The 26,040-nt window shown below is 40.0% G+C and overlaps 1 protein-coding gene across 5 annotated transcripts in view; it reads right to left on the bottom strand.

Annotated features, from left to right (window-relative positions):
* Positions 1-26,040, bottom strand: part of TNFRSF19 (TNF receptor superfamily member 19) — a 109,484-nt gene that overhangs the window by 4,352 nt on the left and 79,092 nt on the right. For 4 of the 5 annotated variants that reach the window (XM_037733524.1, XM_017514731.2, XM_037733525.1 and 1 more), the window contains exons 6-9: positions 10,707-10,871; positions 9,475-9,600; positions 1,967-2,069; positions 948-1,353 (exon numbers count right to left, since the gene is read on the bottom strand). In XM_037733524.1, coding sequence (XP_037589452.1) covers positions 948-1,353; positions 1,967-2,069; positions 9,475-9,600; positions 10,707-10,871 — 800 coding nt within the window. The remainder of the gene's footprint in view (positions 1-947; positions 1,354-1,966; positions 2,070-9,474; positions 9,601-10,706; positions 10,872-26,040) is intronic. The other variant, XM_037733526.1, reaches the window with a different exon arrangement.

Here is a 26,040-nt window from a genome sequence, read left to right as displayed (position 1 = left end):
GAAAGCAGAGATGTGCCCAGTTACCCCGAATCCTTTGCTGCCTCCAGCTTTGCAACATGCAGACAGCCCCCATTTCTCTGCAGGTGCCACCCTCACTCCACCCAGACCTGATTTTAAACCATTCTGCCTGAGAGGGTCTTAGGACGTGGCCTCAGGTCACAGCCAACAGTCAATTTCCAACCAAATCAACCAGTCAAAGCAGAGTGATCCAGAAAACAACAGCTAAAGAGAGAGGAGGGAAAAGAGTAGCTTTAGGAGACCTAAATTCACATAAACTTGGCAGCAAGCGAAGTATATTTAAGTACAGTATTGGGCATAAGTAATACAGCTAGTGCTCGACTTACGACCACGATTGGTTCCGACAGACCGGTCGTAACACGATTTGGTCGTAAGTTGAGTAGGCTATATGTACAGTTGAAATGGTGCACGTGGAGATGGTAGTGCTGCCGGAAGCTGGTCCGCACTGTCGTACGCCCAGCTGGACAACGTTTTCGCTGCCAGACGCGGAGCAGTCGTGGCTAGCGATTGTGGTTGTAAAGTCGAATGGTCGTTAAGTTGCATAGGTCGTAAGTCGATCAATACCTGTATATATGTTATAATTACATATAACAGGAAGAAATGAAGGTCAGGAATTGCCTGCAAGATGCCCCATACCCAGCTCATCTCTCTCAACAAGGGAAGGAGGCAGCAGGTGTGGTGCTAAGTGGTTGCATTTACAAAGAGGAAGAAAAGAATCAGCTGTCCACTTTACTCTTATATATTAGCTGTGTTAGTTTAAAAAAAAAAAAGACTTGAAATTTATTTTGAAACATATTCTACAACAGAGAAGAAATTATGAAAGACGCAAAAAAATCTCATCAGATTTCCCCAAATTTTATGCTGGGAACAGAATGCTGGTCTTCCATAAATCAGTGCTATGTTCACAGAGAACACAGTTGCTGTCTTACCTGCAGGGGTGTCTGAGTGGCTGGGTGGATGGCAGCACCACTCTCTTGATCTAGCTGGCGTCTCGTAGCTAGCGCATCCAGAGTTGATGCTGGCTCTGCCAGTGTGTTGTTACATCTTGATAAATCAGTAGCTGCTGCAAAGTTTTCAGAATGAGCTTGGATTGGAACAGCCCCACCAACCAAATCTTGACTATGGTTTGAATCCAAAGACGTTGAGCTTTCATTTTCTGGATTGAGAGAATGAATGTCTTCTCCAGTGAGTTCAGGATAAGAATCACAAAAAGAGATGTTGTCACCACCCACAGGATTCTGCATCAGAGGCCAGGCGTCTGAAAACTCGCCACAGGTGGACCGTGACAGGGACCCGAAGAAAGTCGGCACCATCTCCCCAGCTGGGCTTGCGTTTCTGCACACACATTTAAAAGAGCTTAAAGTCTTCGACAGGGAGAAAAACACTACCACAAAGCAGCACGTCAGCTATAATTTTAGGTCTTCTAGATGAAATAGCAATTTACTGAGTCAGAATTCTGGTGTTTCCTATTGTTATAAACTTGCCTCAGTCCAGTAAGTCCAATTACTCCATTTACTTTAAAACTGAATTTTGACACCTCCTTCTAATTAATATAGTTCTACTTAATCCATTGTCTAAAACTTGCAGTTTCCTGGGTCTCAACTGAGTTTCCTTGAGTGCTGTTCTAAAATTCTAAAATAACATGCCTTGGGTAAAAATTATTTACATATTAATTACTTACAGATGACAGAGGTGTCAAAAATCACAAACATAAGACAAAAATAAAGCTAATGGAGTGTAAACTATAAAGAATGCTGCACTGGATGTGAGTGATCTTAAGAGACCTACCTAATTCTTGCCTGAGAATTGTGCCCCACCAATATCCAGAATGTCAATAATATTTAAGAGGCAATGTTTCCATCGGTAAATTAGATGAAAATTGGTAAATTAGCAGAATGCATATTTGCACAGGAAGATATGAAATAACTGATTGAAAGCACCCAGTTACCTCGCCTGAAGGCTGGCCGCAGAATGCACCCCACAGCTGAGAGTCGCCCGGTCGGGGCTGCAGGCCTCATCGCAGCACAAGGATGGGAACAAGCGCACCGGCCCTAGGAAGACAGCACAGGTGTGAAGCGCAGGACCCCCTCCAGAAGCTTTCTCTTTAATAACACTTCAATACTGCTCTTGGAAATGCAGATGTTCCCCCTTGGGTGACTTCTGGGGGAAAGGGAATATAAAGTTCTGTTTTTTCTCATCTGAAACAAATGATGAACCACTTATATAAGCTACCGAGAGTAGACAGAAGAAGAAAGGTGGATGCTGGGGGCTGGAGCAAGGGGGAGACCAGCCTCTGTCGTCTGATAGAGACTGAGTTTCAGTTTGCGGGGGATGAAAAATGTTCTGGAAGGTGAATGGTGGTGATGGTTGCATAGCAATGAGAATGTCCTTAACGCCATTTAACTGCACACTTGAAAATGGTTAAGATGGTGAATTTTATGTTATGTGTACTTCCCTACAATAATAAGTGGGGAAAGCAATAAAGCAGTCTGAGGGAGAGCATGAAACGAGACTCTCGGCCCTGCTGAAGACAGGAGGAGCAGGACAGCTTTCCCGCTGAGCGGCCTCCTAACACAGATGAGAGTGCGAATGTTCGAACCCTCTAACTCCGTACACACAGACACACCATTTCTTTTTATTGCTGGGAATGTCACTTAAGGAATAAGTAGATGTGTGCACACAGCTTTACAAACTGAATATATCACTGAGGCTGGATGTATTTTGTGTTACAAAGATAATATAAAGTATTGAAGAAAAAATCTGAAATATAAACAGATTAGATAAGAAATTAAAAAATAAATCTTCTCCCAATCCTATAAGCTGAAAATAACCACTCACCTTTTTGAACAGCCTTCTTGATTTCCCACTGTGTCTATGCATAGATACATCATTCTGATTTACAGAACCACAAACACACTAATGCACGCAGACACACACACACACGCATACACAGAGGAAGACTTGGAGAAAAAAGACATTTACATATATATCTCTATGTGTGTGTATCCAAATTTTCCATAAGGAATATCTCTTTACTTTTATAAACAGGAAAAAGTATTATGAAACGATAGTCTCCCTTTTAAGAAATAAATGCCAAATATTGAGCTGCAATTGCAAGCCAGCGTGAAAGAGGAGGGCACTGGCCTGGCTGCATCTGAGTCTCCCTCAGAGCAAGGCCTCCGTCTGTCCCATCGAAACATACAGTGCTCTGACCACACTGAACTCGCTAGGGTTCACAGCCACCGGACAAACAAGTGTCATGCTCACCATGCGACATTTCAAAATTATTTTAAAGCAAAAGCCATTGCCATTCTTTGTAGAAATGGCTCATTCTTGGGAAAGTACACAATAAGCCTGGGACTTCTTTGGTGGAAGAAAGAAAGAAAGTGCTCAAAGAATAGTGGGGCTGTGTCACAATGGCACAGAAGCCAGCCTGAAGGGACTTCCAACGCAGGGCAACCTGAGCGTCAGAATAAACAATGATGCCAAAGGGCTGCAGCTCACTGAATACAGCCCACGAGTCTACACTAAGGTAATCAATAAATGGAAAAGGAAAGTTCCCTCTTACCATAGGAAGCCAATGAATGTGGAAAGAATAATGGAATTAGAAAGCCAGCATTTGTTAACCATCATAGTAACAACTGATTCCAGTACAAATCATCAGAGCATGCTAAGCTACAGGGTGAAAGTTGGGGAGTGACAGGACATTTACACAGTCTCCAAGTATCCTCCACGGGATATTTATGTATTACAAAGAGAACAACAGACATTTTAAATTGGAGAAACGAAGTGACCAAGGTTAGCCTGACCAGGCATAGACCAGGTAGACAGCTCTGCCTCCAGATGCAGTGCGCTGAGGACCCAGTATCCCTCAGCAGTATTTCTGAATCTAATCCTGAGGAAACATCAGACAAACCCAAATTGAGGGTCACTTTACAAAACTGTAGAATTTTGAAAAGCACTGGCCTGTACTTTAAAAAAAAAAAATCAGTATCATGAAACACAAAAATTAGAAGACCATTCCAGATTAAAAGTCACCAGAGATTTGACAACTAAATGCAACAGCAGTTTTCATAATTTTCTTTTGATATTTAGTAAGTATTTCTTAGAAAAGAAAATATTGGGACAATTAAGAAAATATGAATATGCTCTGTAGATGATGGAATGGCACTGATTTCACACAAATTTCCTGTTTGAATAACTGTGCTGTTGTTACGTGAGAGAAAATGTTCTTGTCCTTAGGAAGCAAACACTGGCGTACTAAGTGGGAGAGGGACATAGTATTTGCAACTGAATTTAAAATAGAAAATGAAAAACAAGTACACACACACACACACACACACACACACACACACCCCAGAGAGAGAGAGATAAAGCAAATGTGAACATGGGATAACATGTTAATATTTGGGGAATCTTGATAAAGGATACGTGGGAATTCTTTGTTTTACGCTTTCAATATTTCTGCAATTACATCAAATTCCTGAAATTATGTCAAAATAAAAAGTTTAAAGGAAAAAAAGTATCTGGCATTAAAAGGAAGCACTTGAAATAAGTTGCACGGAAGCAGGGCGTTGGCATGGGGGTCATTTCCAGCCCCTGAGTTCTGTTAGGAGGACAGGCAACAGGCCATCTGTATATTTAATCTTTCTTTTCAGACTGAAGTAAGGTGAGGCAGAGTTCACACAAACTGCATTTTATTACATTTAAAATTTAAAATTAGAGTTCATCTCTCCAGAAAGTATTCCCACTTACTCTGACTCTAGAAACAGTGTCCATGGTATCATTTCTAGGAAAATGTAATGGTTGGGGGCATTTAAGGATCGCACAGTTACCACTAATAGTGTTGAAGAGTCTTATCTATGTAGGCAAAGGCAAAACTAGATCCACATACCACAGAAAGTGTATTTTATTCTTCACTCATTCCTAAAACAGGAGATAGTCATAATTAGCGGAAAAAGAATTATAATAAAAGCTTCTTATTCCATATAGCTGTGTGCTACATAGCAATATTTTGTTCAATGATGATGGCCCACCTATACCACCCGGAACTTTATAATATTATTTTTCCTGTACCTTTTCTATGTTTAGATCCACAAGTACTTATCACTGTGTTGCAACTGTCTACAGTATTCAGTGCAGTCACGTGTACAGGTTTATAGCCTAGGGCAACAGGCTACACCACATAGCCTAGCTGTGTAGTAGGCTATCCCATCTAGATTTGTGTGCACTCTGCAAGGTTTACATAGTGATGAAATCACTTAATCATGCATTTGTCAGAATGTATCTCCATCATTAAGTGATGCATGGCTGTATATACAACATGAAACTGACAATTTCTTGAGAAGAAAGATTAGACAGCTCCAAGAGGACAAGTCAATCTAATGGGATATGGTTAAAATAAATATAGATGGGTTACTAATCAAAATGGTGCCATTAGTATGGGTTCCATGGATGCTAACAGAATTGTAAAGTAGTAAGAGAACAAGGGAACTGGGGCAGACTTCCAGAGAGGCTGGTTGGCCATAGAGGATTTTAATTTGCAGAGGAGGTGAGGTGGTAGGGTGGGGAGGAGTGGGATGTGTAAGTGTAGAAACATGTGCTGAGGAATATAAATACATAACAAAGAAAGTTAGTATTAAACACACTCTCAGACAACAGTGCAATACAAATAGAAGTCAAGACTAAGAAAATCACTCAAAACCATGCAATTACTTGGAAATTAAATAAGGTACTCCTAAATGACTTTTGGGTAAATACTGAAATTAAGGCAGAAATCAAGAAGTTCTTTGATACTAATGAGAACAAAGATACAACATTCCAGAATCTCTGGACTCAGCTAAGGCAGTTTTAAGAGGAAAATTCATAGCACTAAACATCCAAACAAAAAGTTAGAAAGATCTCAAATTAACAACCTAACATCACAACAGAAAGAATAAGAGAAGCAAAGGCAAATCACCCCCAAAGCCAGCAGAAGACAAGGAATATCCAAAATCTGAGCTGAAATGAAGGAAATTGAGACATACAAAACTACTCAAAAGGTGAAAAAATCCAGGAGTTCTTTTTTTGAAAACATTAATAAGAAAAGCCACCAACTAGGCTAATAGAGAAGAAAAGAGAATATCCAAATAAACACAATTAAAAATGACAAAAGGGATGTTACCACTGACCCCAAAGAAATAAAAATAACCATCAGAAATTAATATGAACATCTCTATACACGCAAACTAGAAAACCTAGAAGAGACAGATAAATTCCTGGACACATACAACCCTCCCAAGACTGAACCAGGAATAAATTGGTTCCCTGAACAGAACAAAAATGAGCTCCAAAATTAAATCAATAATAAATAGCTTACCAACCAAAAAAAGCCCAGGACCAGATGGACTCACAGCCGAATTCTATAAGATATACAAAGAAGAGCTAGTACCATTTCCACTGAAACTATTTCAAAAAAAATGAGAAGGACACCTCCCTAACTTATTCTATGAGGGCAGCATCATCCTGATACCAAAATCTGGCAGAGATACAACAAAAAAAGAAAACTTCAGGCCAATATCCCTGATGAACATCAGTGTAAAAATCCTCAACAAACTGCTTGCAAACTGAATCCAGCAGCACATCAAAAAAGGTAATCCACCACAATCAAGTAGGCTTCATCCCTGGGATGCAAAGTTGGTTCAACATAGACACATCAATAAATGTGATTCATCACATAAACAGAACTAAAGACAAAACCACAAAATTATCTCAATACATGCAGAAAAGGCTTTTGATAAAATTCAACATCCCTTCACGTTAAAAACTCTCAATAAACTAGGTATTGAAGGAACATACTTCAGAATAATAAGGGAAATCTATGACAAACACATACCCAACATCATACTTGTTGGGGAAAAGCTGGAAGCATTCCCCTTGAAAACTGGCACAAGACAAGGATGCTCTCTCTCACCACTCCTATTCAACATAGTATGGGAAATCCCAGCCAGGGAAATCAGGCAAGAGAAAGAAAGAAAGGGCATCTAAACAGGAAGAGAGGCAATCAAACTATCCCTGTTTGCAGACGACAGGATTCTATACCCAGAAAACCCCACAGTCTCTGGCCAAAAGCTTCTTCAGCTGATAAACAACTTTAGCAAAGTTCCAGGATACAAAATCAATGTACGAAAATCATTAGCATTCCTCTACACCAACAACAGCCAAGCCGAGAGCCAAATCAGCAAGACAATCCCATCCACAATTGCCACAAAAAGAATAAAATGCTTAGGTAGGAATACAGCTAACCAGGGAGGTGAAAAATAATTACAAAACACTGCTCAAGCAAATCAGAGGTGACACAAACAAATGAAAAACATCACATGCTCATGAATAGGAATAATCAATTTCATTAAAATGGCCATACTGCCCAAAGCAATGTACAGATTCAGAGCTATTACTATCAACCTGCCAATGACATTCTTCACAAAACTAGAAAAAACCTATTTTAAAATTCATATGGATCCAAAAAAGAGCCTAAACAGCCAAGGCAATTCTAAGCAAAAAGAGCAAAGCTGGAGGCATCACATTACCCGACTTCAAACTATAAGAGGCCACAGTAACCAAAACAGCATGGCACTAGTATAAAAACAGGCACATAGACCAATGGAACAGAATAGAGAGCCTAGAAAGAAGGCCACACATGTACAACTATCTGATCTTCGAAAAAGTTGACAAAAACAAGCAATGGGAAAAGTCTCCCTATTCAATAACTGGTGCTCAGGTATCTGGCTAGCATATGCAGAAGATTAAAACTGGACCCCTTCCTTACACCATATGCAAAAATCAACTCAGGATGGATTAAAGACTTACATGTAAAAAGCAAAAGTATAAAACCTGGAAGAAAACTTAGGCAATATCATCCTGGACAAAGGAATGGGCAAAGAATTCATGACAAAGACATCAAAAGCAATCACAACAAAAGCAAAAATTGACAAATCAAATCTAGTTAAACATAAGAGCTTCTGCACAGCAAAAGAAACTATCATCAGAGTAAACAGACAACCTACAGAATGGGAGAGAATATTTGCAAACTATCCATCTGATAAAGGTCTAATGTATAGCATCTATAAGGAACTTAAATTTGCAAGAGAAAACAACCCCATCAAGAACTGGGCAAAGGACATGAACAGACACTTTGCAAAAGAAGACATACATGTGACCAACAACCATATGAAGAAAGGCTCAACAGCACTGATCATTAGAGAAAAGCAAATCAAAACCACAATGGGATACCATCTCATACCAGTCAGAATGACTATTATTCCAAAGTCAAAAAAAACCAGATGCTGGAAAGGTTGCAGAGAAAAGAAAATGCTTACACACTTTGGTGGAAGTGTAAATTAGTTCAACCGTTATGGAAAGCAGTGTTGCAATTCCTCAAAGAGCTAAAAACAGAACTACCACCTGACCTAGAAATCCCATTACTGGGTATATACCCAGAGGAATATAAATCATTCTACCTTAAAGACACATGCACGTGAATGTTCACTGCAGCACTATTCACAATAGCAAAGACATGAAATCAACCTAAATGTCCATCAATTACAGACTGGATAAAGAAAATGTGGTACATATACACCATGGAATACTATGCAGCCATAAAAAGGAATGAGATCATGTCTTTTGTGGGAACATGGATGGAGCTAGAGACCGTTATCCTCAGTAAACTAATGCAGAAACACAAAACCAAACACCACATGTTCTTACTTTTATAAGTGGGAGCTAAAAGATGAAAACACATAAACACAAAGAAGGGAACAATACACACTAGGGGTCTAGTGGAGGGTAGAGTAACTATTGGGTAATAGGCTTAATACCTGGGTGATGAAATAATCTGTAAAATAAACATGTAACACGAGTTTACCTATATAAAACCTGCATATGTACCACCGAACCTAAAATAAAAGTTAAAAAGTTGGTATTACCCCTATTTGCTCAAGTTAGAGATGAGTTTCCCTTTGAATTACTTTCTTAAACTATCATTCTGTCAGTAGTCTAAGAGGCAATGATGATTGTATAAAACCTTAAAATGGACTTCTCAGCTCTCCCTTCTTTAAGAAATTCTAAAAATAGGCATATTAGCATTTGTATCCATAAAGGATACAAACTCCTACTCTACAAAAGGTTACCGCGATTTTAATTAAACTGACTCAAAACAAAGAATACAAACATGCCCCAGAAGTTGCTGAAAAATTCTAGAATTTTAACGGGATGCTTCTTTCCTTTTTAATACTTAAGAGACTCAAAACATCCAAACCAATGGGAGGCGGTGGAGAATAATTTATCAAGCTTAGTTTTAACTAGAAGACTCAACACAGCCACCTCGCTGTGAGGTGAATAAACCAGGACCCATTCTTGCTGCTTCCAGTTCTGTGGTTGCCTCCATTCCTCCTGAGGACCCTTCCCTGTTGAACTTACCGCAGGTCTGTGCTGAGTTCTGGTGGCACTGGCAGCACGCTCTGTGGGCGTATTCGTGGAGCTGAGGTCTGTCAAAACACGACAGCTCAGAACCGTTGTACTGAATGTCCTGCGATCGCAGAGACCCTAAATGAGGGGTGAGAACTCTGTCAGGGAACACAGTCTTCTCTCTAGGAGAGTCCCGTGAACATCCAATGCAGATCTGTGCCATTCCAGCTTTCATATTTTTAAAGAATAAGCCAGCTATCCTTCCAATGTCTGATGACTTCTTCTTACATGGAGGCACAAACATGAAATAATTTGTTAAGAAACTTCAAAATGTAAGTTACTAATGTTGCCAATACTGAGAATGATTTTTACTTTTGCCTCTTGGCACAGGGACATCACAGCCTTGTCAGTCTCCTTACAAAGCTGTGCCACTTGCTGTGCCATCTGTAGTGAGGTCTACAGATGACCCTTGAGCAGTGTGGATTTAAACTGCACAGGTCACTTACACACAGATTTTCTTCAGCCTCTGCCACCCCGAGACAGCAAGGCCAACCCTCTCCTCCTCCTCAGCCCACTCAACCTGAAGACGATGAGGATGACAGCCTTTACAATGACCTACTTCCACTTAATGAAAAGTAAATCTATTTCTTCTCCCTTATGATTCTCTTAATAACATTTCCTTTCTCTAGCTTACTTTAATGTAAGAATACAAGGTATAATACATACAACAGGCCAGGTGCAGTGGCTCACACCTGTAATCCCAGCACTTTGGGAGGCCGAGGCAGGCAGATGACTTGAGGCCAGGAGTTCGAGACCAGCCTGGCCAACATGGTGAAACCCCGTCTCTACTAAAAATACAAAAATTAGCCAGGCGTGGTGGTGGGCGCTTGTAGTCTCAGCTACTCAGGAGGCCGAGGCAGGAGAATCAACCCAGGAGGCAGAGGTTGCTGTGAGCTGAGATTATACCATTGCACTCCATTCTGGGTGACAGAGCAAGACTTAAGTCTTGGGAAAAGAAAAATAACATACAAGATCTTTTGCGGGGGGTCAACATTGACGTGCAGATTTTCACCTGCTGCCTTAGCCCTCTGCTGTTCAGGGATCACCTGTGTTTCCTGTGCCCTGTGTTCTTTCACTGCTTGTTGGTGCTGGTCTCAGCCAAGTCTCTTGTGAAACACTTGCGCAACAATGTCATAAATGTCCTTCCCCCAAATGCTAAGAAATGGAATGAGCTCAAAACTTACAGCTGGGTTTCTTCTCCATAAACTGTCTCTTACAATAGATGACACAGAGGATGAGCAGGGCCAGTAGGACGGTGGCCAGAGCACTGCAAATGACAGCAGCCAGTGCCGTGTCCCGTGGGCTGGAGGCCGTGGATGCGATCTTCACCAGGTTGACCTTGCTGGCACCTGAAACCACAGGAATGGGGTCAGTGTGCTTGAACAACTGGAGCTGCAGTGCTTATGGTGCAGCTGGTGGGTACCTTTACCAGTGGCCTTCCCACACTGTGAGAAAACCGACACAAGACATTTAAAGATGGCTCAAGCATTCCCTCCACCCAGAAGATGTCTTTAACCTCTACCTGTGTGACCTTGACACGCTGACTCGAGTCTCAAGTTGCCATCTGTTCAAATGGAAGTAATAATGACTGACTCATGAGTTATGTAAAGTGTGTAAGACTGGCTGTGCTGTAGAATCATTAGCCACTGTAATGATAATAATTAGCATTTTAATTATCCTGAGGGCACCAGAATAAACAAACTCATTTACATCAGAGGTCTATATCCAGTGCAGTAAAACAGCATATCCTACTACCTTTACTTGGCACCCCACAATGTGCTGGGTGTCCCTCTCCTCTGTTCCCACAGCACTACAGACACACCCCCCCCCAACACATTGTGTTGCTAGAATCTGCCTTCAGCTCCACCAGAGCAGAATTCTTTGTGAGCCGAGAGTCTGTCATCTTTATCTCTGGCTGCCCAGTACTTGGCATGTGGCAGGGAACTAATGTTTCTTATTTAATTGGAATTACACCACATTTTAAAGCAGACTGAATGCATGTACACTTTTTTGGGCAACTTTAGGAGAAAACAAGGAATTGGATCACCCAGAAGCTTATAGTAGACCTCAATTTTTGAGACAGTAAACATCTCTGAACGGCTTATCTGTTAACCTACTGGAAAGCATCTAAGTTTTGGAGAAAACATCTAAGTTTTGGAGGCAGGCATACTCATGTGCTAAGAGAGTCAAGGAATAGATGTTATTTTAGAGGCAGTACTGCTTTGTGGTTCTGGGCAGATTCTGCCCCCCCTGGCCTGGGTGAACCTCTACCTTTGTTGTGTGACCTTGAGACACTGACTCGAGTCTCAAGTTGCCATCTGTTCAAATGGAAGTAATAATAGCTACTGACTCATGAGTCATGTAAAGTGTGTAGGACTGGCTGTGCTGTAGAATCATTAGCCACTGTAATGATGATGATAATAATTAGCATTTTAATTATCCTGAGGGCACCAGAATAAACAAACTCATTTAAATCAGAGATCTATATCCAGTGCAGTTAAACAGCATATCCTATTTAACTAACCCAAAATAATCTGAAAGAAATAGATTTAAAAGGGGCATGAAATCTACACAGAGGGGCAGTTACACTTTCTCTTTCCCAAGCAGACGCCCTGAGTGAGCTGAGAGGCCCTCACTCTGCTTCCTTGGCAAGCGCCGCTCACCACGGGAGACGTCCCTTGACTGAGGGTTACTCTAGATAGAGGTATAATGTGTGCTTCACATGTCATTTCAGGTTGTCTAGAAACCAAATTTAAAGAGTAGCAGAGAGAGGGCGACAGAGAGAGACCCTGTCTCAAGAAAAAAAAAAAAAGAAGAAACAGGTAAAATTAACTATAGTCTATGTTACTTAGCCAATATCTCTTAAATATTGCATTTCAATATGTATTCAATATAAAAATTATTAATAAGATATTTTGCATTCTCTATTTTGTATTAAAATTTCAAAATCCGGTATGGTTTTACAGACACAGCTCATCTCAACTTAGACTAACTACACTTCCAATGCTCAGTAGCCACACATGGCTAATGGCTATGTAATGGACACGGCAACTCTAGAGACTGAAGGTCATTTGTACAAGTTGGCACCCAAACACAAGCCGATTTGTCATCTGGTCCCTTTCTCCTACTTCCTGGCTACAAACTCCTCACTTCCAATAAGATTGTATGACACTTGAGGCTGGAGCCAGAGAGAAACACCTGGGTTAATATTACTGAATCATAAAAGCAGGATAGCACGAACTGTCATCTTGGAGCATGAGTCTTGGTATTTCCAGTCTCAGTGATTCTAGGCCACACATATGACGGTCTCTTATTACCACCTGGGAAGGTACACACATCATATGTTTTGGGTTTAGATGAATAAGACTCATAATCCAATCATGCATTTTAAAGGACATTTATTTGTAAACATGTTTAACATTCACAAGATAGATTTGATCACCTCTAACTCTATAGAACACTATAATAAGCAAACAGCACACACTATATGTTTGTTTTACAGCAAGTTAAACGACACCCCTGACCTGATAGAGATTAAATCTAATCTGAAACAGCCTCTATCAGTGGACAGAGTCACAAAAGGACCTAAGAGCACAAGCACAGCTGTGCAAACACTGAAAATGCGTAACTGGAGAGGAACTTGCATCCCACGCAAGTTGAAATAGCAGCTACAGAGGAGGGGAAGTGACTTGGAAATGAAAGCATTATCTATCTGGACCAAATGGTGAAGCTGTGGGAGACTGCCATTTACACTGGTGAGGAAGGCACTCACTTCAGGGAATCTCCTTAGCTTAAATTTTTGGTCAAATAACCCAGGCCTACACAATATGGAGTTTTAGCGAGAGCTGTCATAAAAATGAAATTTAATACACGATTTGAGTGGGGGAGGACTTCCAAGTTCTCAACTGCTGTAACTATTGAGCTCATCAATTGACATAGCACTGGATGTTCAGAAAAATCCTGGTGAGAATAGAAATTTCAGGTTAAGGTAGTATCATAATTAGAGTCCTTTAAGTTCTTATTGTTTAAAACCCTTCTAAAATATATTCAGTAACTTATTTTCCTTAATATAAAAGAACTGTCTCTAACTTACAGATAGGTTAAAATGTCCCCGGAGTGAAGATTTTCTTCTTAATTTGGTAGTTTGTAACTCAGGATTTATATTCTCTAAACATGTCTTGTTAACATGTATCTAATACTATAAGGCGCAATGCTATAATGTCAGCGATATCTGGTTGCCACAGTAATATCAGTTTCAAAGGAAAAGTACATCCAATGTGCCCTTTCTCTACACATTTCCCGAGGCAGTAGCATCTAAAGATGAACAAGAAAAACAAGTTTTACCTCTTGATTTTTGACACCTATATAACAATAGGCATCTTATGGATTCAGACACCCTCAGAGAGTCCTCATGGGAAGCAGGGGTCCAGAAACTACATTCTTGATTCTTGTTTATATGTCGAGTTTATGACAACACTTAGAGCAAATTTTTTTTTTTCTAGGAAAGGGGTTCATCATTTTTAGCTTTGTCGCATATAGCCATGAAGACAAAAATGGGAGATTGGACTGAGTATCATTTGATTTTAGAACAGTTCTAGAAAGTAACTTTTTTGTTTCAAGTAAAAATCTATTTTCTTATAATTCTTTTTGACTTGAGCAGCGAAAAACAAAAACCAAAACCAAAAATAAGGTGCCAAGGGGGGCAGATTTATACTAGCTATATAAAGTGGCTTCCACTCTGTAAAGTTTTTGTTGAGATGTTGTGATAATTCATAAGGAAAAAACCCTTCTACTCTAGAGGAAAAGGTATTGTTTTGCTAACCTGTGGCAATGATACTGAGATGAAAGATTCTTTCCACTCACATGCCTTGACTAATGCCCCGTCCTAGTTCACTAAGCACAATGAATGCCTGCCAGGAATTCTGCCCATATCTTTTTAGGATTCTGACAGTACTTCTGAATAAGTGGAAATAGGAATAAACACACGCCTTGGAAAGTTTTTAACTTTTTCGGAATACAAAGTATTTCTTACTCTAACCAATTAAGTTATTAAATTCCACCATAATCTTGGCAGTACACTTTAGCAATTTACTTCAGAGCAAGGATTGTTTTCTTTCAGCTTAAATTTTACCTACATTACATATATTACATGGGTTCAGTTTTATATTATGCATCTCCTTAGGAGTTCAACACAACTTAATAATTATGTCCTGAGTGTCTGTTATGAGTATGACATCCTACAAGGCATTAAATAAGTTGGATGAAAATCTGAATAGAAGAAAAGGAAATGGAGGTCTCCAGCACAGTCTGGCAAGTGTTTTTATAAAGTCCCATCTGAACCTCTTTGGGGTAAACTGAGGTACAGAAATCCACATCCTCTCCCCACATTTCATCCCCTAAAGAGCTTCAAGCATAGCTGGAAAGCCTTGAAACACATGCATTGGAGAGATTTGTCTCACAGGACAAAGGCAAGAGCAGCTTCTCAGATGCTGCAAATGAGGGACCCATTTGCAAGCCACAGAGGTGGCTAAAATGTTCATGCTAGCTTCTTTAGACACTGCTTCTCACATAGCTTCAGTGACTCACCCTCCTCACTAAGAAGTGGTAGATGTTCATTGGTGAGCTTCGTTTGATACCCAAGAAAATCAAGACCTTGAATCACATGCTCAAGGTTTCCCAGCGAAGCAGAGGCAGCCTGAAAACTGGAATCGGGCCTTCTGGGCCCCTCCAGTAAACCGCACTGCCCAACAGATGCAGGTAGCTTCTGAGATCGAAACATTCTGTCGGGTAATGATAACCAAAGTATAGCTCATGTTTGTTTATGTAAGGGCCATGCTCATTTCTGTGGGGAGAACTGAACCAGGTCACGGAGCAGTCACAGGGCTTTCCAGACAGCAGAGCTGCCTGAGTGTGCATGACAGCTGGTTCTGCAGGAGTTCACCTGCCCGCAGAGATGTTCCGGGTCCTCTGCCTTACCGTGGTCTCAGTGTCTGCATTAGGGGCCATTGTTGATCAGACGTGGGGGCAGTGAGCATGCTAAGCAATGACGGGATGTCCTGAGGCAGGGAGGGGGGTGTTCTGTGGAGGTGACTGTGTCTGGAAAGGACCTGTGGAGGGAGGGAATGGGAAAGGACACATAGAGGCAGTCACAGCTGGCTTCCGCCTGGGCTTGCCAGGCTCCCTCCTCTGCCTTCTACTGCTACTCCCTACTTGCTTAACCCCTCCAACTTCCTACTATGCAATGTTTAAAAACCTGCTCAACAAAACATCCTTCTTCCTGGAGAATTTTCCTAACAAAGGGCCCCGTTCAGGCGGTGCCGCTTGGGAGGAAGAGAACCAGTGTCCAAAACCTGGCTCTTGCCGCTTTCTACCCTGGCCACAAGCAAGACTTTTTTCACGACTCTTAATCTCAGTTTCCTCCCTGGACAGGCTCCTCATGCAGACACCTAGACCCACTGAGGTGGAAGGGCCTGAACATTCTATTAGAGCAGGTGACCTCCTTCGGAACCAGCTGCCAGGCACAGTCCGACAGATCTGCTGTCTAGCAAGTTACATGGTCACTGTGGCCTGGCTGTGTTTTCCCTGCAGAAATGAGCATGACATTTACATGAAAGATGAAGTAGGATGCTGTATTTCACTACTGTGAAATTTTCCTTCCAGTCTGATCTGCTCTCCTGAACTCCAGAGTCACATATCCCACAGCCTACTGGGTACCTCCGCGTGGATGAAGATACATCTCAACTCACCATGTCCAAAGCACGTGCCCCACAGTACAATCAAATCCTGCAACAAACTCCCTGCCCCCTCACAGATCTTCCTCACCTGTCAGTGCTTCTGTCTGCAATGCTCCCATAGACTGCCACCGCGAGGGCTGCCCCTCAGCTGCTGGAGTCCCTCCGCAAATGTGACTGCCTCAGTGAGGCTTCCCACCAAACTATTTAAAATTGCAGTCTCTCCTTAGCACTTCCTACCCGCTGCCCTGCTTTCTCTTCCTTCACAGCACTGACTATCATCTGACATTTTGTATACTTTACTTGTTTCATTCATTGTCATTCTCTCCCAAGGTAGGAGTTGGAGAGCCCCCCCGCTTCTCAAACACACCCACCATGCTTGTGGTTAAGCTAGATTCAGCAAGAAGTCACACTCTGCAGCTGAGCCTGACCATGTCCAGTTTAGAGTCAATGGGGAGGAAAGTGTGCAGAAGCGGTGTGGGTTATGTGTGGGTCAGCTCCATTTAGGGAGCCATTGTTTGACCTAGATTTGCCCCCCCCACACTGTGAGCTGGGAGGTGAATGCAGCAGCCAAGCCTTGATCCTCTGTGGGAAGCAGATGTCCAAGGCTGGCCCAGCACACGGGGCAGGAAGCTGGGCTCTGAGACATCCTGATGCAGAGCTGCTTTCCCAGGCTGAATTGCTAAACAACAGAGAGACAAACTTCTATCTTACTTAGGCCATGATATTTCTGGGTCTCTTTGTTACAGCAGCTTTGCCTTTATCTTAACCAATTACATCTCCCACTAAAAGGCCAGGGAGTTTTGCTTGTATTTTTAACATCTATTAAGGGTTCCTGGCACTTAGCTGGTGCATGATAAATATGTGTTAAGTGAGGGAATGAATGAATGTCTATGAAAGAAAATGAAAAACCCCAAGTATTCCAGAAAGGTGACTTAATAGGGACTTGTCCAATCAATAAGATGAGATTATGCCAACGATGTGTTCGCTGGCTGTCTAATAACCTTCCACCTTGGGCTATGTAGCCAATGACAATGCAGATGGGAGCAGCTGGAGCAAAGAACAGCTTTGTTTGCATGCGCTCACTTTATGCAGTTAATCAGGCGGTGCGTGAAAGAGCAAGGGCTGCTCAGATGTATCAATGACAATCCATGGAGATCACTGACCACATCCTTGGAATGAATATCAAACATGAACTTAGCCTTCTCTAGTCTATTGTAAGTAGCATTCCATGGAGTCATCACAGAAAGATCTTATTATATGCCAGATGTAATCTTAGTTAACAATCTAGATAAAACGATGACTGATTTATAATGAATGCCCAAAGAAGAAAAGGGGAGGAGCTTCAGAAGGTGAACCGCTTCTTCCAACACAAGTGCTTTGGTACCAGTTTCAGAAAGTATCAGGTGAACTCGATAATGGGGACAATTAAGCATTCACATCATTTTACCAAATTAGGCATATTCATCTGACATTTTTACTTACTCCCCTCGAACACCAGACAGAGGTATGGAGAAAACAGTGAGTGCTTAGAGAGCAGTTAACCACAGGAGCCCATATTTGTCTTTCGTTGAAAGTTATCCGAATTATCGTCAACACCATCGCAGCTACCATATAACCACACAGGGCTTCTCCCTGCGTATCCACTTTCTGGACGTGGTAATAACCCTGTACAGTAAGGATCTCATGGATGGAGAAGCTGGTATGTATCTGTAAATGCTTTTTCGTGCCAAACAACAATTAGGTGGCTGGATCTAGATCTGAGCTCAGGTTTGTTTCACCCTTAAAACTTAACGCTCTTTTTTTCTAAGCATGCTATGTTCTTTCCAACCATTTAAAGTCAAAAAATAGACTTCAGTGTGAAGGATTACTGGTTCAGATTCTGTGTAGACCCATATATTCTAGTGAATCAGCTAACACATAAAACATAGCTTGACCTAATTTAAAACACAAGCATCGCTTTCCAAATCCAACCTGTTTTATCTAAACCCAAGACTAAGGAGGCCATGGAATTTTATTAGAGTAAAAAACAACATATGGCTTTTAAACTTTATTTTTAAGCATTATTTTAAAGGTCTATGTGGTATCATTAGATGAGTATTAAATAAACGTAGTAGGGAAGATCAAGTTGTAAATGAACTAATTATGCTTTCTGTCTGGACTTCCACCTTTGAGATTTCATTAATGTCTTGTGTTTTCATTAGAGAGTTTAGCCCATGAAAATAACACATCTGGTTTCCTGCTGTGTAACTTATCACTCTGGCAACTCCAACATAATTGGAAATGCAAGCATTTTTACTTACTGGTGACTATATTTTGACACATGCAATTCAATGAGCAATAAATACTGGAATATAAGCATACAAGTGAGGCACTTAAAAATATTTTTCACTGAAATCTTTTATCTTTGACTTTCATATTTGCTTCAAGTAAACTACAATTCAATCCACTGCTTTCTGTGCTCTTCTACCAGCACCCCCACCAAAATCCCAAATCAAATCAAAGTTTAATGAAATTAAAACCTGATGATGAATCTATTTCTAGTCACGTTCTTTCATTTTAAAAATTATTAACACAGAGCTCTTTGCAATTTTAACTGAGACAAGCACACAGTTCTGGAGTGTAAGCTTTATCTTGTTAATCGAAACTGGTTAAGCAAAAATATCTATGTAACACTTAACATATGAATTCCAGATGTACCACAATAGAGTCTGCCAATAAACAAAATAGTTGAATTTGTAAAATCTACTTTATACCAAGCACTCGGACACTGGATAAATGTGAAAGAATAAGCCTTCATCATTTATGTATTTTAAATTTTAGACTTTAGTCTTAGTCTATGTTTCTTTTTCAATAACCAAAAGAAATATTGTTTCAAAAACAAGCTTTTTCTGTTTGCTCTTCCACTTACATTCCTATCTACATTTTTAAAATTGAACTGATTTTTAAATTATAGTAAAATATATATAAGATTTACTATTAAGAAACGGAAACATTCACAATGTTATGCAACCATCACCACTAATTCCAGAACATTCTTATGTCCCCAAAAGGAAACCCCCTACCCATTAAGTGTTCACTCCCCTCCCCCATCCCTCCAGCCCCTGGCAAGCCCTGATCAGTTTCACGTCTCTATGGATTTGCCTATTCAGCATATGCCATATAAATGGATATACATTATTATACAGCCTGTTATGTCTGGCTTCTTTCACTTAGTATAATGTTTTAAAGGTTCCTCCATGGTGTAGCTTGTATCAGAGCCTCATTTTTTAATGACTGAATAATATTCCATTGTATAGATACACCACATTTTGTTTACCCATTTATCAAATGATGGGCATTTGGGTTTTCTCAGCTTTGGCTCTTGTGACTAGTGCTGCTATGCACACTCATGCACAAGATTATTCCACATATTTAAAAACATTCCACAAAAATACATTGTACTTGTCTCACATGCTACCAAAAGATACATTATTGCCATTACACTAAAGCTTATGTTAATTAATGTCAGTCAAAAATACTTCCTAAGCAAGAGCTAGGGGAAGAATGGAGGGATTTTATGCTGGAAGAGTTGGCTGGGGTCAATTCCTGTAGGGATATACAGCTACAGTGAGAAGTTTGGATTCTATTCTAAGAATGACAGGAGGTATTCAACGACATCAGAATACACCTTCTCCTCACCTGCACATGGAACCTTCTCCAGGATAGACCACCTGTTAAGTCACAAAACAAGTGTCCGTAAGTTTAAAAAGACTGATATCACACAAAGTAGCTTTTCCAATCATAACGGAATACAATTAGAAATCAATAAGAGAAAGAAAACTGGAAAATTCACAAATATATGAAAATTCAACAACATACTCTTACATAATCAATGGGTCAAAGAAGAAATGACAAAGAAAATTAGAAAATACTTTGAGGTGAATAAAAGTAAACACACAGCATACCAAAACTGACAGGATACAGCAAAAGCAGCGCTCGGAGGGAAATTTATATGAATAAATTCCTACATTAAAAAAGAAGAAATATCTAAAGTCAGTAACTTTATCTTCTACTTTAAAACATTATGGAAAAAAAGCAAACTAAGCCAAAAGCTAGCAAATGAAAGGAAATAAGACGGACTAGGACAGAGATCAATGAAACAGAGAATAGAAAAATAATGGAATGAATAAAACCAAAAGTTGGCTTTTTGAAAAGACCAATAAAATCAACAAAACTTTAGACTAAGAAAATAAGAGAGAATAGTCAAATTACTAAATTCAGAAATGAAAGACAGAATATTACTAAGGTCTTTACAGAAATAAAAAGGATTATAAGAAAGTACTAAAACCAACCATATGCCAACGAATTGAATAAATTAGATAAAATGGACAAATTCCTTGAAACACATAAACTAACAAAATGGACACAGAAGAAACAGAAAATCTGAATAAATCTATATAACTGAACAGATTGAATCAGTAATCAAATACTTCCTGAAAAAGAAAATCCCACAACCAGAAAACAGCTTTACTGGTGAAATCAACCAAATATTTAAAGAAATATTAATACTAATTCTCCTCAAAGTCTTCCCCAAAAATGAAGAGAGGAGAACACTTATCAGCTTATTCTACTAAGGCTAGCATGACTGCATATCAAAGCCAGACAAAGGTACTATGAGGGAAAAAACTATAGATCAAGATCCCTTATAAATATAGAGGCAAACATAACCAACAAAGTAGTAGCAAATTGAATTCAGCAGCATATTAAAAGATTATACACCACAACCAAGTGGGATTTACCCCAGGAAGGCATTGGTGGTTAATTATACAAAAGTCAATCAATACAACAAGCAATAATAAAATGAAGGGGAAAAATACATGACAAAATTATTTATGCTGATAAAGCCTTTAACACTCTCATGATAAAAACACTCAATGAACTAGGAAACTTCCTTAACTTGATATAGGTCATACATGAAAAACTCACAGCTAACATCATATTTAGTGATGAAAGACTGAACTAAACACTTAACTTTCCCCTAAGATCAAGAAGACAAGGATACCCACTTTTACCAATTCTACTTAATATAGTACTGAAAGTCCTAGCCCGAGAAATTAGTCAAGAAAAAGAAATAAAAGCGTCCAAATTGGGAAGGAAGAAGCTATCTCTTTTTGTAGATGACATTATCTTTCATGTTGAAAACTATACGGATTCCACGAAAAAAACATTAGAACTAATAAATGAATTCAGTAACATTGCAGGATACAAAATCAACATGCCAAAACCAGCTGAATTTTTATACACTAGCCATAAACACTCAAAACTACAAAACACTGTTGAAAGAAATTAAAGAAGATCAAAATATGTGGAAGTACCTTTCATGTCCATACACTGGAAAACTTACTATTGTTAAGATGATAATACTACCCAAAGTGATATGCAGGTTCAATGCAATTCCCGTCAAAATTCAATGGCATTTTTTACAGAAGTGAAAACGCCTATCCTAAAATGCATATGGACTTTCAAGGAACCCTGAAATAGTCAAAATAATCTCAAAAAAGAACAAACATGGAGCACTCACATTTCCCAATTTCAAACCTTACTACAAAAGCTAAAAAAAAAAAAAAAAAGGTGGTACTAGAATAATGACAGATATATAGACCAATGGAACAGAACTGACAGTCCTGAAATAAACCCATGCGCTTATGGTCAACTGATTTTTTATATGAGTGTCAGTACCATTCAATGGGGAAAGAGAAGCCTCTTCAAAATATGTTGTTCAGAAACCTGGATATCCACCTGCAAAAGATAGTTGGAGACTATCTCATACCATATTTAAAAGTTGATTAAAAATGGATCAGAGACCTAAATTTAAGAGCTGAAACTAAAATTCTTAGAAGAGGCTGGGCACGGTGGTTCACACCTGTAATCCTAACACTTTGGGAGGCTGAGGTAGAAGGGCTGCTTGGGTTAGAGACTAGCCTGGGAAATGTGGCAAGAACACATCTCTATTAAGAAAAAAAAAAAATTGTAACTGGGCACGATGGTGTCACCTGCAGTCCCAGATACTTGGGAGGCTGAGACAGGAGGATCATTTGAGCTCAGGAGTTCAAGGTTACAGTGAGACAAGATCACACCACTGCACTCCAGCCTGGGTGACAGAGCGAGACTCCATCTCAAAAAAAAAAAAAAAATTTTTTTTTTTTAAAGACATAGAAGAAAGTCTTCATGACCTTGGGCTTGATATGGTTTCTTAACTGTATACCAAAAGCATAGAAAACAGAATAAAACAATAGATACATTGGGCTTTATCAAAATTAAAAACTTTTGTGCTTTAAAGGGCACCATCAAGGACATGAAATGACAGTCCACAGAGGAGAAGAAAATATTAACAATTCGTACATCTCGTAAGGATTTAATATCCAGAATATATCAAGAGCTCCTACAACTCAACAAAAACAAAAACCAAACAACCTAATTCAGCTTGTTGGATTTACTAATTCAAAAGGACAAAGGATTTGAATAGACATTTACCCAAAGATTTACTAATGGTCAATTAGCACATGAAAAGATGCTTACCATTATTAATAATTAGGGAAGTACAAATCCAGACATAATGAGATACCACTTCATACACATTAGGATGGTTATAATTTAAAAAATATAAAATAACAAGTTTTGGTGGAGATGTGGAAAAGTTGGGACCTGTGTGAATGTGTGATTATTACTGATGAGAATGTAAAATGCTGCAGCTGCTATGGGATACAGTTTGGCAGTCCTCTAAACATTAAACACAGAGTTATCACACAGCCCAGCAATTTCACTCCTGGGTATACACCCCAAAGAATGGAAAGTAAGGAATCAGATACTTGTATATCTTCCTAGCAGCACTATTCACAATAGCCAAAAGGTGGAAACAACCCAGTTGCCCATCAACAGATGAGTGGATAACAAAATGTGGTATAGACATACAATGAAATATTATTCAGCGTTTAAAGGCAAAGAAAACTTGATATATACCACAACACGAAGGAATCTTGAAAACACTGTGCTAAATGAAATAAGCCAGACACAAAAGGACAAGTATTAATCCGATTCCACTTACAAGAGATACCTAGAATTGGCAAATTCATAAATTACCAGGGTTGGAGCAATGGAGGCACAGTGAGTTTTTGTTTAATGTGTGTAGACCTTCTCTCTGGGGTGATGAAAGAGTTATGGAGGTAGCTTAGTGCTGATGGCTGCACGGTATCATGAGTGCTATTAATATCACTGACTCGTACACTTAAGAAAGGCTGAAGTGGCAAATTTTGTGTTATATATGTTTTCTGACAATTAAAACGAAAGGTGATAGGAAGTGACTAGGGGGTTTCAGGGTGGAAGGTGACATGCTCTGCCTTCCACTTCAGAAGGATCACTGCCCGCTGAGCGGGGAGGGAAAGAGAGGAGGGCTGCAGCAGGCATGAGGGCGTCACACTGGTCCAGAAGATGGTGGTGACAGCTTGGGTTAAGATTACCGTCATGGAGGTATTGTCAGATGGCTTGATTTGAGAACTGTTTGCTCTAAGAGTAATTGGATACATGGATGGATTGTGAGTCAGGGGCAAGGAGGGGCAGAATCAAGGATGACACCTAGGTTTTAGAGTAAAGCACTTGGTGAATTAGGTGCTGTCTATTAATTTACTGAGACGGTGAAGTTTTGAGAGACTATGGGTTTGGTGGAGGGAGGAAGAGGTATAAAATATTTTGTTTTAATTGTTAAGTTTGAGGTGTCTATTACCTATCCCTGTGGATCTGTTAAGCCAGCAGCTGGACATACAAAACTGAGGCAGAAAAGAGATCGTAGTTGGAGACATAAATTAAAAAAGCATCAGTGCATAGATAACGGCCAAAGCCAGGGACTGATCAGATCACCTATGTGTGTACAGTGTAAAGAAGACGACCTAGGGCAGAATGCAGGTAGGCTTTGAAATTAGGAAATCAGATGGAGGAGGAGCCAGTCTCTGAGATAAGGAGAAAACGAGCAAGTATAAAGAACATATTTCAAGAAAGACATAAATAAACCAAGACTTTGTGGGATGAATTCTTCTGATTCTTAAATAAGTAAGCTACAAAAGCCCAGGCCCAGTGGCTCACAGCTGTAATCCCAGCACTTTGGAAGGCCAAGGCAGGCAGATCACTTGATGCCAGGAGTTTGAGACTGGCCTGGTCAACATGGCGCAAACCCGTCTCTACTAAAAATACAAAAATCAGCCAGGCACGGTGGCACAAACCTGTAATCCCAGCTGCTTGGGAGGTTGAGGCATGAGAATCCCTTGAATCCAGGATATGGAGGCTGTGGTGAGCTGAGATCATACCACTGCACTCCAGCCTGGACAACAGAGTGAAACTCTGCTTAAAACAAAAAAAAACAAAGACAGACTACATCAGGATATTTTATTTTAGAGATTAGTTACAGAAAGCAAATTTGTACATTCTGAAGAAAAAAAGGTGGGTGATTTTTGTAAAATTAGCAGCCCCACCCATTGTAACCACTTACAAATTTATTATTGAATGAAGATTCTGAACTAAAATGAAACCAAAATGTGATTTGAAAATGTATTGTCACAAAGTAAGAGGAGCAGAGCTCAATGGAAATAAGAGTACTCATGATCTTTTACTGAAATGGGTTGTTTCCGGTAAGAAAGTGTCATTTTTCAAATGGATGATCACAGAAGGATTACGCTAGGATTTGCATCTTTCTTGTAAGGAATCATTCTGATGTTACTTTTGTATCTTCACCCAAACATATATAGCTACACAGGGGCTTGATGTCTCTGATCACCAGCCTCTGAGCCTGACAGACATACAGGCAAGCCTATTTCCCACCATCCGTGACTGCACCTAGAAGCAAAAGTTCATCATGTCAGACCACAGTCCTCAAATATGCTCCGAGGGCTCTTTCCAAGCTAGTACAGCTAGTGCTCGACTTACGACCATGATTGGTTCCGGCAGACTGGTCGTAACACAATTTGGTCGTAAGTTGAGTAGGCTATATGCACGCGGTGATGGTAGTGCTGCCGGAAGCTGGTCTGCACTGTCGTACACCCAGCTGGGCAACGTTTGCGCTGCCAGACACGGAGCAGTCGTGGCTAGCAATTGTGGTCGTAAAGTTGAATGGTTGTAAGTTGCATAGGTCGTAAGTCAATCAATACCTGTACCTGATATAGTTTCCATTGATTTTCTTTTTTGAACTGTGTATTAGTCTGTTCTCATGATGCTAATGAAAACACATCTGAGACTGGGTAATTTATAAAGGAAAGAGGTTTAATTAACTCACAGTTCAGCATCGATGGGGAGGCCTCAGGAAACTTACAATCATGCCAGAAGGGGAACCAAATACATCCTGCTTCACATGGCGGCAGGAGAAGTGCCAAGCAACGGGGGGAAAGCTCCTTATAAAACCATAAGATCTTGTGAGAATTAACTTACTATCACGAGAACGGGATGAAGGAAACTGCCGCCGTGATTCAATTATCTCCCACTGGGTCCCTCCCATAACATGTGGGGATTATGGGAACTACAATTCAAGAAAAAAACTAACAAGCCCATTCAAAAGTGGGCAAAGGATATGAACAGACACTTTACAAAAGAAGACATACATGAGGCCAACAGACATATGAAAAAATGCTCATCATCAGTGGTCATCAGAGAAATGCAAATCAAAACAACATTGAGATACCATCTCACGCCAGTTAGAATGGCGATCATTAAAAAATCTGGAGACAACAGATGCTGGAGAGGATGTGGAGAAATAGGAACACTT

The sequence above is a fragment of the Cebus imitator genome, unplaced genomic scaffold (assembly GCF_001604975.1).
Source record: "Cebus imitator isolate Cc_AM_T3 unplaced genomic scaffold, Cebus_imitator-1.0 Scaffold536, whole genome shotgun sequence".
In the NCBI taxonomy this organism is placed as follows: Eukaryota; Metazoa; Chordata; class Mammalia; order Primates; family Cebidae; genus Cebus; species Cebus imitator.
The sequence above is the reverse complement of the archived record's forward strand: the minus strand, read 5'-3'. Positions and strand labels throughout refer to the sequence as shown.